At 32.7% G+C, this 13011-nt stretch overlaps 1 protein-coding gene across 1 annotated transcript; it reads right to left on the minus strand.

Moving 5' to 3' along the window:
• Positions 1-8801: 8801 nt before the first annotated feature.
• LOC131624728 (pathogenesis-related protein 1-like) lies at positions 8802-9588 on the minus strand. Its single transcript, XM_058895651.1, has one exon. It carries the CDS (start codon positions 9540-9542, stop codon positions 9060-9062), a length of 483 nt encoding a protein of 160 aa, XP_058751634.1. The 5' UTR covers positions 9543-9588; the 3' UTR covers positions 8802-9059.
• Between the last annotated feature and the right edge of the window lie 3423 nt (positions 9589-13011).

Here is a 13011-nt window from a genome sequence, read left to right on the forward strand (position 1 = left end):
TTGAAAACTTTTTTTTTGAAGATTACACAACCGTTGGGTTAAGTGACCGGGTAAGGATCACCAAACTTAGAAGGTGTATTACCTTTTTCTTTTCTCTTTTTTTATTTTCTTTTCGGAACATTCACTTATATTCATCGGCTTCCTGCGTAAAGTGTGTGAGAGATGGTGCCGACTGCTGAAATAAACTACTCAAGAGCTGTCAGAGAATGAGAATTTAAGGCTAAAACATAATAAAAATTCAAATCGATTTCCATATGCAGGAGACTTACGGTGTTAGAACGATACCGATCTTGTGAATTTTTCCCACGTCTCCGCAAACTCGACTCAAATCAGTCTATAGCCTAAAACTTTCAAGAAGATGCATTTTTTATTGGTTGAAATTAAAACAAAAACAAAAAAAAATTGAAAGAAAACAAAACAAATAAATGATTCTCTCCCCCACACTTAAGACATACATTGTCCTCAATGAAAGAACATTAATATAAAATAAGAGTGAGAGAAAGGAAAGAACACACCCGAGTAGTCAAGGGGGATAAGTGATCACATAAGCTGCCTTTCCCAAAGAGAGGTCTTCTATATTCTCTTCTTCCAAAGTGGAGCTCTCATGGAGTAGCTTTCGATAATGCTCATCGTCCTTAAAAAGTGGTTTAGCTCCTTCTCCTTTTATTCCAGGATCAAAGAATGTTCTTCTAAAAGTAAAAGTGTCAAATGGGCACGTGAAGGTGCTCTCATCTTTCACAACATCAAGGAACCAAAGGTTATGGGGCTGCCTCACTACTTTTGCTGCATCTTCAAGTGAGATCCTATGCACACACATGGACGAACTAATATCATAAATGTCATCCAAGGTCCATCCAATTCCTTTGGTATGCTTCTTCAAAACCTGCAAAAACTTACTTTCTTGATCAAAATAAAGTTTAGAAGAAATTATTACCGGAAGTTTTTCATTCATCTCTAAATAAGCATATTTAAGATTTTGAGGAATTGATTTCAGCTCCCGGGAAGGTGGTTGTTCAATGGATGGTTTGATCCGGGCAGCCGGGATGTCAAGAGCTTCAGCTGCATAAACGACTTCATGTATGACTTTATCTGCATGAGAAACATCAACCTGCAAGGCAGCCTCAATCTCACCACAAACAGAGCAAATTTTAGTGTCAGTACAAACATCACAAGAGTAAACATCATCAAAACCAGACAATGATGGAAAGTCATCTGCAAACAAATCAGTATAAGTATCATCAACAGTTTCAGAAAGCAACTCTATTTGAAAATCAGATAGCTCTTCCAAGGGTTGTTGGTTTGATCCTTTAGCTTGCTGCATGGCATTCATCAAAGTGGCAAGCTGTCCAATCTGTGTTTGCAAAGTCTGAAGAGTAGAATCTATTTGTTGTTGATACTGGAGATTATTTGCAGCCATTTGTTTGACAATATCCTCTAGTGAAGGTTCGGAAGGTGCAGAGCAGACAACGTGAAATTCCTTCAGATGCTTATGCGGATTCTCGCCTGCAAAACCATTAAACCTAGGCAACAAATGTGTTAAACCATATTCCAATTCAAAAGGTGCATCAGCCGCAGGATAGTCAATACATAAACCATTATAGTTCACATTAGGGACAGCCAACTGCGTCAAAGTTCTTAGTTCAACCATGGTTTTAACAAACACAGAAATATCAATTATGTCACATACAGGCAGAAACAAATAGAGAAAAGGAAAACGATTAAAATAAATTTATAAAAATATAAAAATACGAAATTTAAACTAATTAAGACAAATAAGAATTTTATGATTTTTTTTGGAATTTTCTGAAACTATGAAAACAGAAAATAAATCGTAAAAAATAGAAAAATAACGAATTTGCGATTTTGAGGGTCAAATTCCTTTAGAATTCTATTCTAAAGGAGTACTGTTCGTCGATTTATTTCTGACTTTGTGGAAAAAATTCGGAACGATTCGAAACAGTAGCTTTCAGACTTACCTGATAGGCTGGAAAACTTATCATTGTACACCAACCGGAATTGCAACCCTGAAAATCAACAAACACAACACACAAAAAAAAATCCTAGCAACAACACTATGCCTAATATTAGTTAATAACAACAAGAATCCCCGGCAACGGCGCCAATTTTGATCCGCTGTCGCGCGCGGATCAAAAACGAGTTGTTTTGAATAAAACTGTAGATAGCGACAAGTGACTCGAATATCGTCTCTCAAGGATTCTTAGTTATTATTAACTGGAATCAAATTGGGGAATTGGTTTGGTTTCTGATTAACAAAAAGCGATTATTGAAATAAGCTGTGTTGAAAAAGTGATTATAAAATAAGCCAATCTACCGATTCAGTTCCTACCAATCATCGATTATTATAACTTCACTATCCTAAGCGGATTCCATTCCTATTTGGATGCAAACTCAATGACAAGCGCGGTGAGGTTTGCGAGATGTGCGATCCTAATGTCCGAATTAAGCAAACGGGATAAATTATCATGAATTAAGCAAACACGATCGATCAGACACGATACGAATTAAGCAAACATAACGTGTCTATGTTAGGATCATACAATCAACCAAATTGAATAAATATATTTCATACAATTGAATTAAGCATACAAGAATACAAAATATATTGAAAGGAATAGAAATTAAATTGTAAAATTATAGTAATCTCATAGTATTAGAACCTGAACACGGTAGATCGACTCAGACAGATTAGTTCTCCATGAAATCGTACAAAACTCAGAGTATTTTTTTGTGAATAGTGTCTCGTGATGAACAGTGACAAGTCAATAGTGACGCGGCTGCCTAACCTAAGGGACAAAAGCACAACCCGTTTCACAACCGAACTGGGTCAAAAACAAAACCCAGGCCCATTACTAATTGACCCGAAACTTAACTAAAACTAGTGCTGCAACTTCAACGAATATTCTGGCCCTTCTACAGTCCGATTCTGACTTCGACTCCAACATAAGAATTGTAGCTCTTTCTCTTAGCTTTCCGTCGATTAGTAGAACGCCTCAATCGGACTCCTGGAACTCCAGATATGATCGTTTCCGTGCAGACTGTTAATGCTGAAAAATTAATACGAAAAACAAATAAGTGCAAAAATAAAATAAAATATAAAAACATACTAAAACATAAAAATAAATAAAACAAACCGAAGAAATGCTTGAGTACAAACATGGAAGAACGTGCATTAAAATGCACTGATCACAAATCCCTTCAGAAAATTCGAAAAACCCTAATCTAACCGGCGGTTGCAATTTTCTTTCTCTGCAAAATGAAATTGCTTTCATCTGGGTTTATATCGTTCTTCTTCGGTATTAGAGGTATGAATTTACTTTGGCATTTTTTATCATACATCTATAACAAAATCCCTTTATCTATGTAAATCCCTTTATCTATGAAATTACTTAAGATGAAGAGTTATCTCTTTCGTTGTCTCCTACAGCATTTCCAACAACAAGTGGAGTTACGCCATCAACAAGTGTGTAACACCCCAAATCTACCCCGCAATTAATAGGAAATATCAGAGTACAAAATCTCAAGGCAAATAGAACATAACGATTCGGAGCGTCACATTTTAAACAACAAAATCACATACGTATATCATGCTCAATTACTTAGATGCATAACACACATGTGGGAGAACAATATCGAAATCATTAATCATTGTCAGCCAATCAAGTACTTGCATCGCAGCGGAAAATCATATGTCAACAACAACTCAAAATATCATGGCCAAACACGGCACGATACATCTAACAAGTCTCAGCATAACATAAGGATAGAGTTTAACAAGGATAAACACAATAAACAAAACGTAAACAAGTAATCCAACATTCCCCGAGTGCTACGTATCAGAGCATCGACACACACCGACTCGAGCTATAGGTACACGACTACTCCGCGTCATTACCTGCACGTTACCAACGAAGGGTAACATTCAAACAGAAAGGGGTGAGATATCATTCATTATAAAGAAGTGTATGATAATATTCAAAGCGGAGAAATAATCATACATTGGTCACCACTTCTCAACGTATATCACTTACTACTATTCATATCATTCAACATCTTACCGACAACAATAATATCAATCTCAAATAAGGCATACCTAATCAATTATCACATATGATCAACGAAACAACCATCAAATCGACACAAGATAACATTCACGTTATGCACACACAAACATTCAATTATGAATCGTCATACGACTTTACTTATGCAACTCGAACAATGCAAATGCATGTGGTACCATTGGAGTGAAACTCCCGTCTCAAACAATTGCCATTGCGCCATCTCAAACATTTGCCACAAGGGTCGTCTCAAACATTTGCCACGAGGGTCGTCTCAAACAATGCAATGAATGTGACTCAATGATGCACATTCACAATCACACTTAACAACGTAACCGACTTGAACAACATATTCCACGTAAACGACATGATCAACTTAAACGACATAGTCAATTCCGAATTCCAATGTCAACAAAATCCAATTCAAGAAAGATTCCAAGAGTCTTCAAAATTATACTAAGCATATTCAATGGAAAAACATCAATTAGGGCTTCACATAGGTCCAAACGGCACTTGAAAATGAGTTACGGTTCAAAAGTTACATCATTTCAAAGTTGGAACAATTTTTAGAACACAGGGTCCGCTTAGCGAAGGGGTCCAGAAGCGAAATACACACAAGGTCCGCTTAGTGGAGTACTAGCGACTCGCGACAGAAGCGAATAGCAAAACAAGGTCCGCTTAGGGGACTAGCTCCGCTTAGCGGAGGCGCAATTTTGTAGAAATTCAGTAACAGTATCCGACCTGCATAATCCCCCTCCCTTCACCCATAACTCATTCCATACATCAATTAACCAGGCATAAGCACGAAATCTATCATTATTCATCACTACATATCAAATAAACACATTCCAAATCATAGATTCATGCATTTTGTTCATAAACCCTAACATCTCTACACACAACTTTCATGGATGCAAACATACAATCAAATCCCACCCTAAACATCATCATACATCCCTTTAGCATGAAAGAATCTCACCCTTACCTTAAATTTTGGATTGAAGACAACTCTAGCTTCAATATTGAGATTCCCCTCTTTCTCTCCACTCTTCTCTTCTCTTCTTTCACAACTTTGTCAAAATGAGCTTCTAAGTCTAAAACTCCTAAAACCCTTGTTTTGTTTAACTTACTATCTTTCTCATTACTAATGGGCCTTAAATCACACCCTACACTTACTAATGCTGCCTTAAGCCCAAAAACTCTCCTAATTAATTAACTTATATTATTTACGATAAAATCCCATAAATAATGCCAATATCGCATAAGCACTTAATTAACACATAATTAGTAAAACAAAACACATATCATAACACGTCATAATTAAATAAATCACGCAAACTAAAAACGGGCGTTACAAAGTGCATTTCCTGTAGATTCACCATTAACCCATCAAGTCATACCTGCAGCATTTCCAACTGAACTACTAGGTGCAAATTTTTTGAAATATCTTGTTTTGTGTATTCAAATCTATCTTAGTTTTATTATGAACTGTATATGTATTCAAATATGTATATCTTGTTTTATTGTGTACTGGGAACTGTCTTGGATTAATAGCGGGGAGTAAAACTATTAAATATGCCGTGCTGTGCTTGTAATATGGAAATAAGAAAAATGTCGTACAATCTTCAAAAGAATGAAAAGACAATATAAGAAAAGCTCTGAATCTAATCCTTCTATGCATCTAAATCTGGAAAACTGAGTGTACACTCTTTTAGACTTGACTTGGAGCTTTCTTATAGCATTTCAATTTCATGTATAGTTTTAATCTTAAATGCCTTCTTGTGAGAAATTTGACTGAATAGTAGATAAGTTTTAGTGAATGTTTCAATCGTTGGCGGTTATGTTAAATTCCATTATCAATTCGTTGTTTGCTGGGGTTTTATTTTCTTGTATCGTTCCATTGTTTTCGTTTCATTTCTATATATTTTCAGATTTGGAGGTGATCTAGAGAGCATCAAACTGTACTTTTATATGTAATAGCATCAAACTGTACTTTTATATGGCTTGCAAACATGATGCTTTTTGTTTTACTGAATGTTATGGAACTACAGTAGGTTATTATGTTCAAATGCAATTGTACTTATTAATATTAGTGACACTAAAACGAGATGAGTAACAGAATCATATGTACTTCAGTTCTTTAACTGGATACCTCATGATGCAGAGTGAAATTTTATTGAGGGGATTGTATGTCCTAAATCTTGGTGAGTCTCATGAGAAGAGCTTGAACACTGAGATAATTTATTTTACCAATAACTTAGAGAATAGTTTATTTTGCTAGTATTTGTGTGCGGTTTAACTTGACATTCGTGCTTGTGAGTTGTGAGTTATCATGTGCTTTTCTTTTTAATACTCCATTCCTTTTACTCTTGATTTCTTTTTATGAGATCATAGTGAGTACATACCTTGAATACGATTAACCTCTTGAGTATTGAGAAAAACTGAGCTGGCTCTTTGCCCTCGTGAATTTGAGCCTGAAAAGCCATGTAATGTAATGCAAATTGAATAAATAGGCAGAGTAAACTAGGGGGAAAAACTCATTTATACAATGAGCTTAAGATGCAGACTTCTTAAATATGAATCTAGCACTAATTTTACATGTTTATGAATTTGTGTCTTCTTTTATTGGATTTGTTCTTAATAGAAGAATTTCATTCAATTAATTTTGTTTCCTTAACTTGTTTGATTGCCTGTGTTTTAATTTTTAACTTCACTAGTATGCAAATTTTAATGACCAATTATTAGAAATGAGTTTATTTTTAAAAGTGTGTTTTTGCTGTCCACTGTATGTATTACCATCATAAGAGTGTTGATTTTGTTTTCCCATATGTTTTGATTAAGTCTTCTGGAAGATTCCAGATCATCTATACATTATTCTAGTTGGTCTTTTTTATTTTTATTTTTATGTGAAAATTTGGTGAAATTTGTAATGGTATATACAAGTGCGAAATGTGATGAAAACCTGGTGCAAATATGGTTAAATCTGTGCATATAAAATTGTATATTTCAAAAAGCGTTTTTTTAAAAAAAATATCATATAAAAAATTTCGTGGACATTAGACAGCACTTTGAAAAGGGGCTGCCTAAAGGGGGCTTTAGACAGCGCTTTTACAGTAAAAGAGCTACGTAAAGAGGCATGTTTTAAATTTTGTTTCAGAAAAGCGCTGGCTAAAGGGGTCCTTTAGCATCGCTTTAAAAGTAAAAGCGCTGGATAAAAGGGACATTTAGCAGCGCTTTCAAAGTAAAAGCGTTGGCTAAAGGGGGCATTTAGCAGCGCTTTTAAAGTAATAACGCTGGCTAAAGGGGGCCTTTAGCAGCGCTTTAAAAAAAAGAACAAGCAGCGCTTTCAAAGTAAAAGGGGTTGCCTGAAAGGGGTATTTAGCAGCGCTTTTACCTTCAAAAAGAGCGCTGTCTTTACCTACAGCAGCCTGTCTAAGGTCTTTTTTGGCGTAATGTAATTTTCTCAAAGCCTTATATAAACCTAGAAACGATAGATAACAGAACTTGATCCTTGATCTTTAAGGACAATAACTCTTTCTATTACTTCGATATAGTCATCAACTTGCAACCTATTAAGTATGTATTAGTAACTTCATTTAAATTTGATATTCAAATTTTTATCTTGTTAATGGATAATGTTTTAAATGATAATGATTTTATGCTAGTATATAATTAATTGATTTTCGTTTATTAAAGTCTTTTAATAAGATATTAAATAAAAAATATGAAAAAAAATCAATTTTTTAATTCAGAATTAAATAGTTGTTAAAATTATTAAAATTAAAATTTAGCTAAACTATTACAAAATATATATTTTTTAAAATCTTGACATTCGACCTTATGACATAATAATCTAAGAGGATCAATTCTACTGTTTACATAAGGGCTCTGTTTAAAGTCAAAGTAAACTCCTATATGAACTTGGCCAAGCATGAGAATTGTTTGTTCCTAACAATATTCATATTTGAGAGTTTGAGATGAGTACACTCTCATAATCCAAAGTTTTATACAAAATAAATTGTGAAGTTATGAATAGTTGCACTTTCACATTTGGAACGGTTAACAACCACCACAAAAACCTTCACAAAAAAAAAAAGTCAGATAAAACTAATGATGGTTACAATTGTCGAAACTATATTTTAAAGGAAGTTTTATAAACTTCGCAATATTTTACATGGTTAAGGAAACAGTTTTTGCAACTATCGCAAAATAGACTCGTGACACATGAATTTGCAACATTTGGAAAACCATTGTTAGCGACGGTTAGTGGAGAAATACTTGTATGGAAACACACTTCAATATATATATATATATATATATATATATATATATATATTCTTAGAAATATCCAATAAGAAGAGAGAAATTCTTTAATTTATTTATAATTTAATTTTTTTTAATTGAATTTATGGGGTGGTTGTGAAAAGGAGGAGAAAGAAAATTATTTATTTATTTTTTAAATAATAAAAAATAGTGATTGATTGTGTGAAAATTCAAGTGTTATGGTTGTATCTTTTACGTAAGAAAATTATATATATATATATATATATATATATATATATATATATATATATATATATATATATATATCCTCTAAGTTAAAGTAATTTAATCTATAAATTTTAAAAATTAAGTTTTTCCAAGTAAATTCTATTTTCAAAAATAAAATAGTGGTATACAAAATACTAAATTTATTTATTCCATAATCTTCTCAATTGAGAAAGAGGAAGCATTAGAGAGAATACTGGAGAGATTTCATATATAAAATACCACAATTCTTAAACTTATGGTAATAATTAACTTGCAAGTTATACTTATACATAAGATTAACTCACATAAACATCATTTTATTATTAGAGAACTATCATCGTATTTAAAATAATGAGTCAGAAACTCATTACATACTTATTTTCTTGTATTATTTATTTATTCATGTTATATATGGCTTGGCTTCTATAACATATGATGATATGAATCATGCACTTAGTATGGCTTTTGGCCAACATAGTTACCAGGTGGATCATAGTTGCAAGTAATGAAAGTTCCTCCATTATTACATTTCACTTTGGCACATCCAAGACGAACCGAGTTTCTCCAAACAACTTGAGTATAATGGCCACACACTTTACCACTAGCACATGAGTTGCTATTATAATTATAGTCAGATTTCTCATTAACCCACAACTTCACAGCGTCTGTACCGCTCATGCCACCCGAGCTCACCGCGATATTCTCCCCGTAACGACCACCACCACCGGAGTGGATCAGTTGACAATCTTTACGTTGATTAGCATAATTTTGGGCAAAAGCAGCGACCGTGTTGTCCCAAACAATATTCCGAACACCAACCTGCGACCTTGCCGCGTTGTGGGCGTTCACGTAGTCTGTTGACGAGTCTTGTGCATATGCAACTTGACTCCCCACAAGAAATATTAACCCCAAGACACACACTGAAAATGAACTCATTTTAGTTATTACAATTTATTTGTGAAAGGCTAATTGTTGTTTGATGAAAAATGATGGGACTTTAGTGATGTATTTATAGGAACATTTGACATAAAAATTTTGTTAAAAAACAAGTGGCATGTGTAGTAGAATTTTCAAAAATGAAATTGCGTCCATGACCGGACTAACTAGGATACTAATTTTCTCCAATTGTAATTTAATTCTCATTAAGGTAGATTGGTTTAAAGGGAATCATGCATGTAGACTTTAACTTAGTGATGGCTAATTCATAAATTGCTATTATTCTTCTTGTTCAATATGGACTATTCAACAAAACGGATAGGGAACTTATACAAATCATAAAATGTACAAAGATTTCTATTGCTAGAATATATCATCAACGACAACCAAGACATCATCTTAATATTAAACACAACATCTCAACATCTACAGAATCTCCATTATGCAATATAGCAAAATTGACTAAAATGTTGTCAGCCAAATCACACCTTCTCAGTGATGAGCTACCTTCCCAAGCAATTGTGCAGAAAATTGACTAAAATGTTGGCAGCAATTTTCCACCTCAACCCACTCCATTTCGGCCCATAACAAAATTTTCTTCCAAATATAAATCGAAATTGGACACCCACTACCACAAAAAAACACATTTCATTTCGGACGCGAAATGCATTTTACTTCGGTTAAAGAAGTGAGGTAACGAAGTAAGTCATAAAAAGTATCAATTTTACCTCTCAGTTTTTAAAACACCGGGGAGAAAATGCTTATGCATATGGGTTCGAACCCCAACTTCTCCATTTTTAACATTTTTCAAAACTAGCACATCAAACCTCTTGGTTTATCAATAACACCGAAAAGTAAGATTGATATTTTTTTAATTCGTTACAAACTACAAAATATTTATAAACTAATTTCTTACCCATAATATTACATTATTTATACAAATTATTTATATATATATATATATATATATATATATATATATATATATATATATATATATATATATATATATATATATATATATATATATAATCCGATTCATCGTCATCACTGTTGGTGAAGATTAGATGTTGGATCCTCGTTTCATTCAAATGTCGTGGAAGATAAAATATTAGATGCAATATATTCCAGATCCCTTTTACATTTATTTGTTTCTGATGTAAACCAAGAAAATGGTAAGTTAAATGAATGAATATATGATTATTGAAGAACACCGTAAAAAAAATTGATTATTGAAGAACACAAACTTTAAACACAATTTATTTTCAGCTCTTGCAATCCATCGCAGACAATTTTACCAAGTTTTTATGCTTCAAAATTTTCATGTTATATGTTTCATTAAAAATTATTGATATTCAGAATGCTTTTATAATGATGTCTGTTAGGTTTCACGCATATCACTAATGGAAGTGTCTTGAGCGTTTATACTCAGGAAATTGATGACACATATTTATTTAAGGATGGTGATCAATATTCTCAATGGACTAAATTATATTATTATAACAAATGCAATGTTATCGTAGTAGTTGTTGTTCTTGGAGAACAACACATCTTTGCAATTTTACCGTGTTGGACATATTTTGTGCTCCTTATTTTAAAGTTCTATGGACTGAATACAATCAACTTTTAAAGAGCTATCTTCTCCTAGTAAGGAAATATCAGTTCAAAACATTGTAAATGTTTTTTTTTCTACAATTGCAATCCATCATTGAAAACTTTTCCAAACTTTTTTAAGTTCCAAAATGTTATTATCTTGAGAAAATGTTAACAAGGCAACTACTTTAATAAGAAAGATATATAGTGGTGGATATAGATAGTTTGTTATGGATTTATGTCTTGGCAATATCTTGAATGTTATTCCTTTAAGAATGCATGGTAGAGATTCGTCTGTGTAACATACTCCCTCGGTTGTTAAAAATATCGAGGAGAAATATTTTTTTCTATTTAAAATAGAAAAATAAAATAAGTAATCCCTTCGGTTTTAGAATAAAATCAAGGTGAATAATATCTATTATTTTAAACATTATATTATTTACACAGAATATTAAAAAAAAAAATCAGATTCATCATCATCGCTGCAATTTCAGATTTTGTTGCATTTATCTTTTCAAAGGTTGAACAACCTTCTTTATTTAACCTTGAAGCATGAATGATTTTCTCCACTTGCAATTTATCATAGGAAACTTTTCCTACATTATTTAACAGAGAGTTGTTCCAGAAATACAACATCAAAACCATTATATGAGATAGATTGTAAATGCATAAAAATGTTTTATTCAAGCATAGAAGAACATTGAAGATTTGTTCTGTCTTGCAATCCATCCAAAAAAAATGATGTGTACTAGTTTGGGGCAGCAACGAATATGTTAGGCTTAGGGTAAAATATGTTTAACGAGTGCTTTTATAGTAAAATATGATTATGTTATCCCTCAGTTTTTAAGGAAACCGAAGAGATATATCATTTTGTATTCATTTGTAAGTAAATAAAAACATAAACTACAATAGTTGGGATTCGAAGTTTGTCCTGGTTTATTTTTCTCTTAGTTTTTATTAAAAACGAAGGAATATATTATTATTATTTTTATTAAAAAAATGAAACATGGTGTGACTTGGCATAATACCTCAGTTTTTTTCTGGTCGAGTTGAAAGCTTTGTCAAGAAATGTTATTTGTAGTAGTGACTAAAACAATACGTTGGAATAAAATATGTTCATACTCCTTGAGTTTTGATGATAACAAAGTACTTAAAGATCAATAGGATATACTAACATTTGTTTAAGTGTGTAGGATCATTAAACTAGTAATTAACTAGTTTCTGACCCAGTTAAATAGCTTGTAAAGAAGAAACACATAATTCAGATTCTAATGAATTAGAATCTGATTTTCAAATAGAACCTCAGCGCCATATTGACTCAGCCACTGATAAATTGGAAACATAGTACAATGCCTTTTGGTCCGTACTCTGTAGAAAAGCAGTACCATCTTATCAACTGCCAGAATTATGGAGAAATTAAACTAGAGGTGGTTTTAGCGCAAGACTCAAGGTTGTGTAAAACGATTTCTTCAGTCTACTCCATCATGCCTATGAACATCTTACTTGAGAAGGACACAATGGATAAATAGGTTATTCAGAAGATGAAAATCCTAATCGTACCTACTGCAACGTCTCTCTCTTGGAAACCGCTTCTTCAACAAAGATACTCATGCAAGCAAGCTTCCAATGTCTCTTTTGTTCTCTCTATATAAGGAGCTAAAGATTCAAACATAAAAACAAGGAGACATTCAACAAGATAGCACAAGAACTATTTCGCTCTCTAAGCTTTAGTATATAGTTGTTGCATTGCATATAGACTTGAGATTCTTTTAAACTTTAATATCTTAGAAATCTCAAGTAACAAGGTCATTGCCTATGATGTATTCTTTGTGCTTCTAATTGTATATCAGGTGCATCTTGTTGTAATCCTAAATAA

This window comes from Vicia villosa, linkage group LG1 (assembly GCF_029867415.1).
Source record: "Vicia villosa cultivar HV-30 ecotype Madison, WI linkage group LG1, Vvil1.0, whole genome shotgun sequence".
NCBI lineage: Eukaryota > Viridiplantae > Streptophyta > Magnoliopsida > Fabales > Fabaceae > Vicia > Vicia villosa.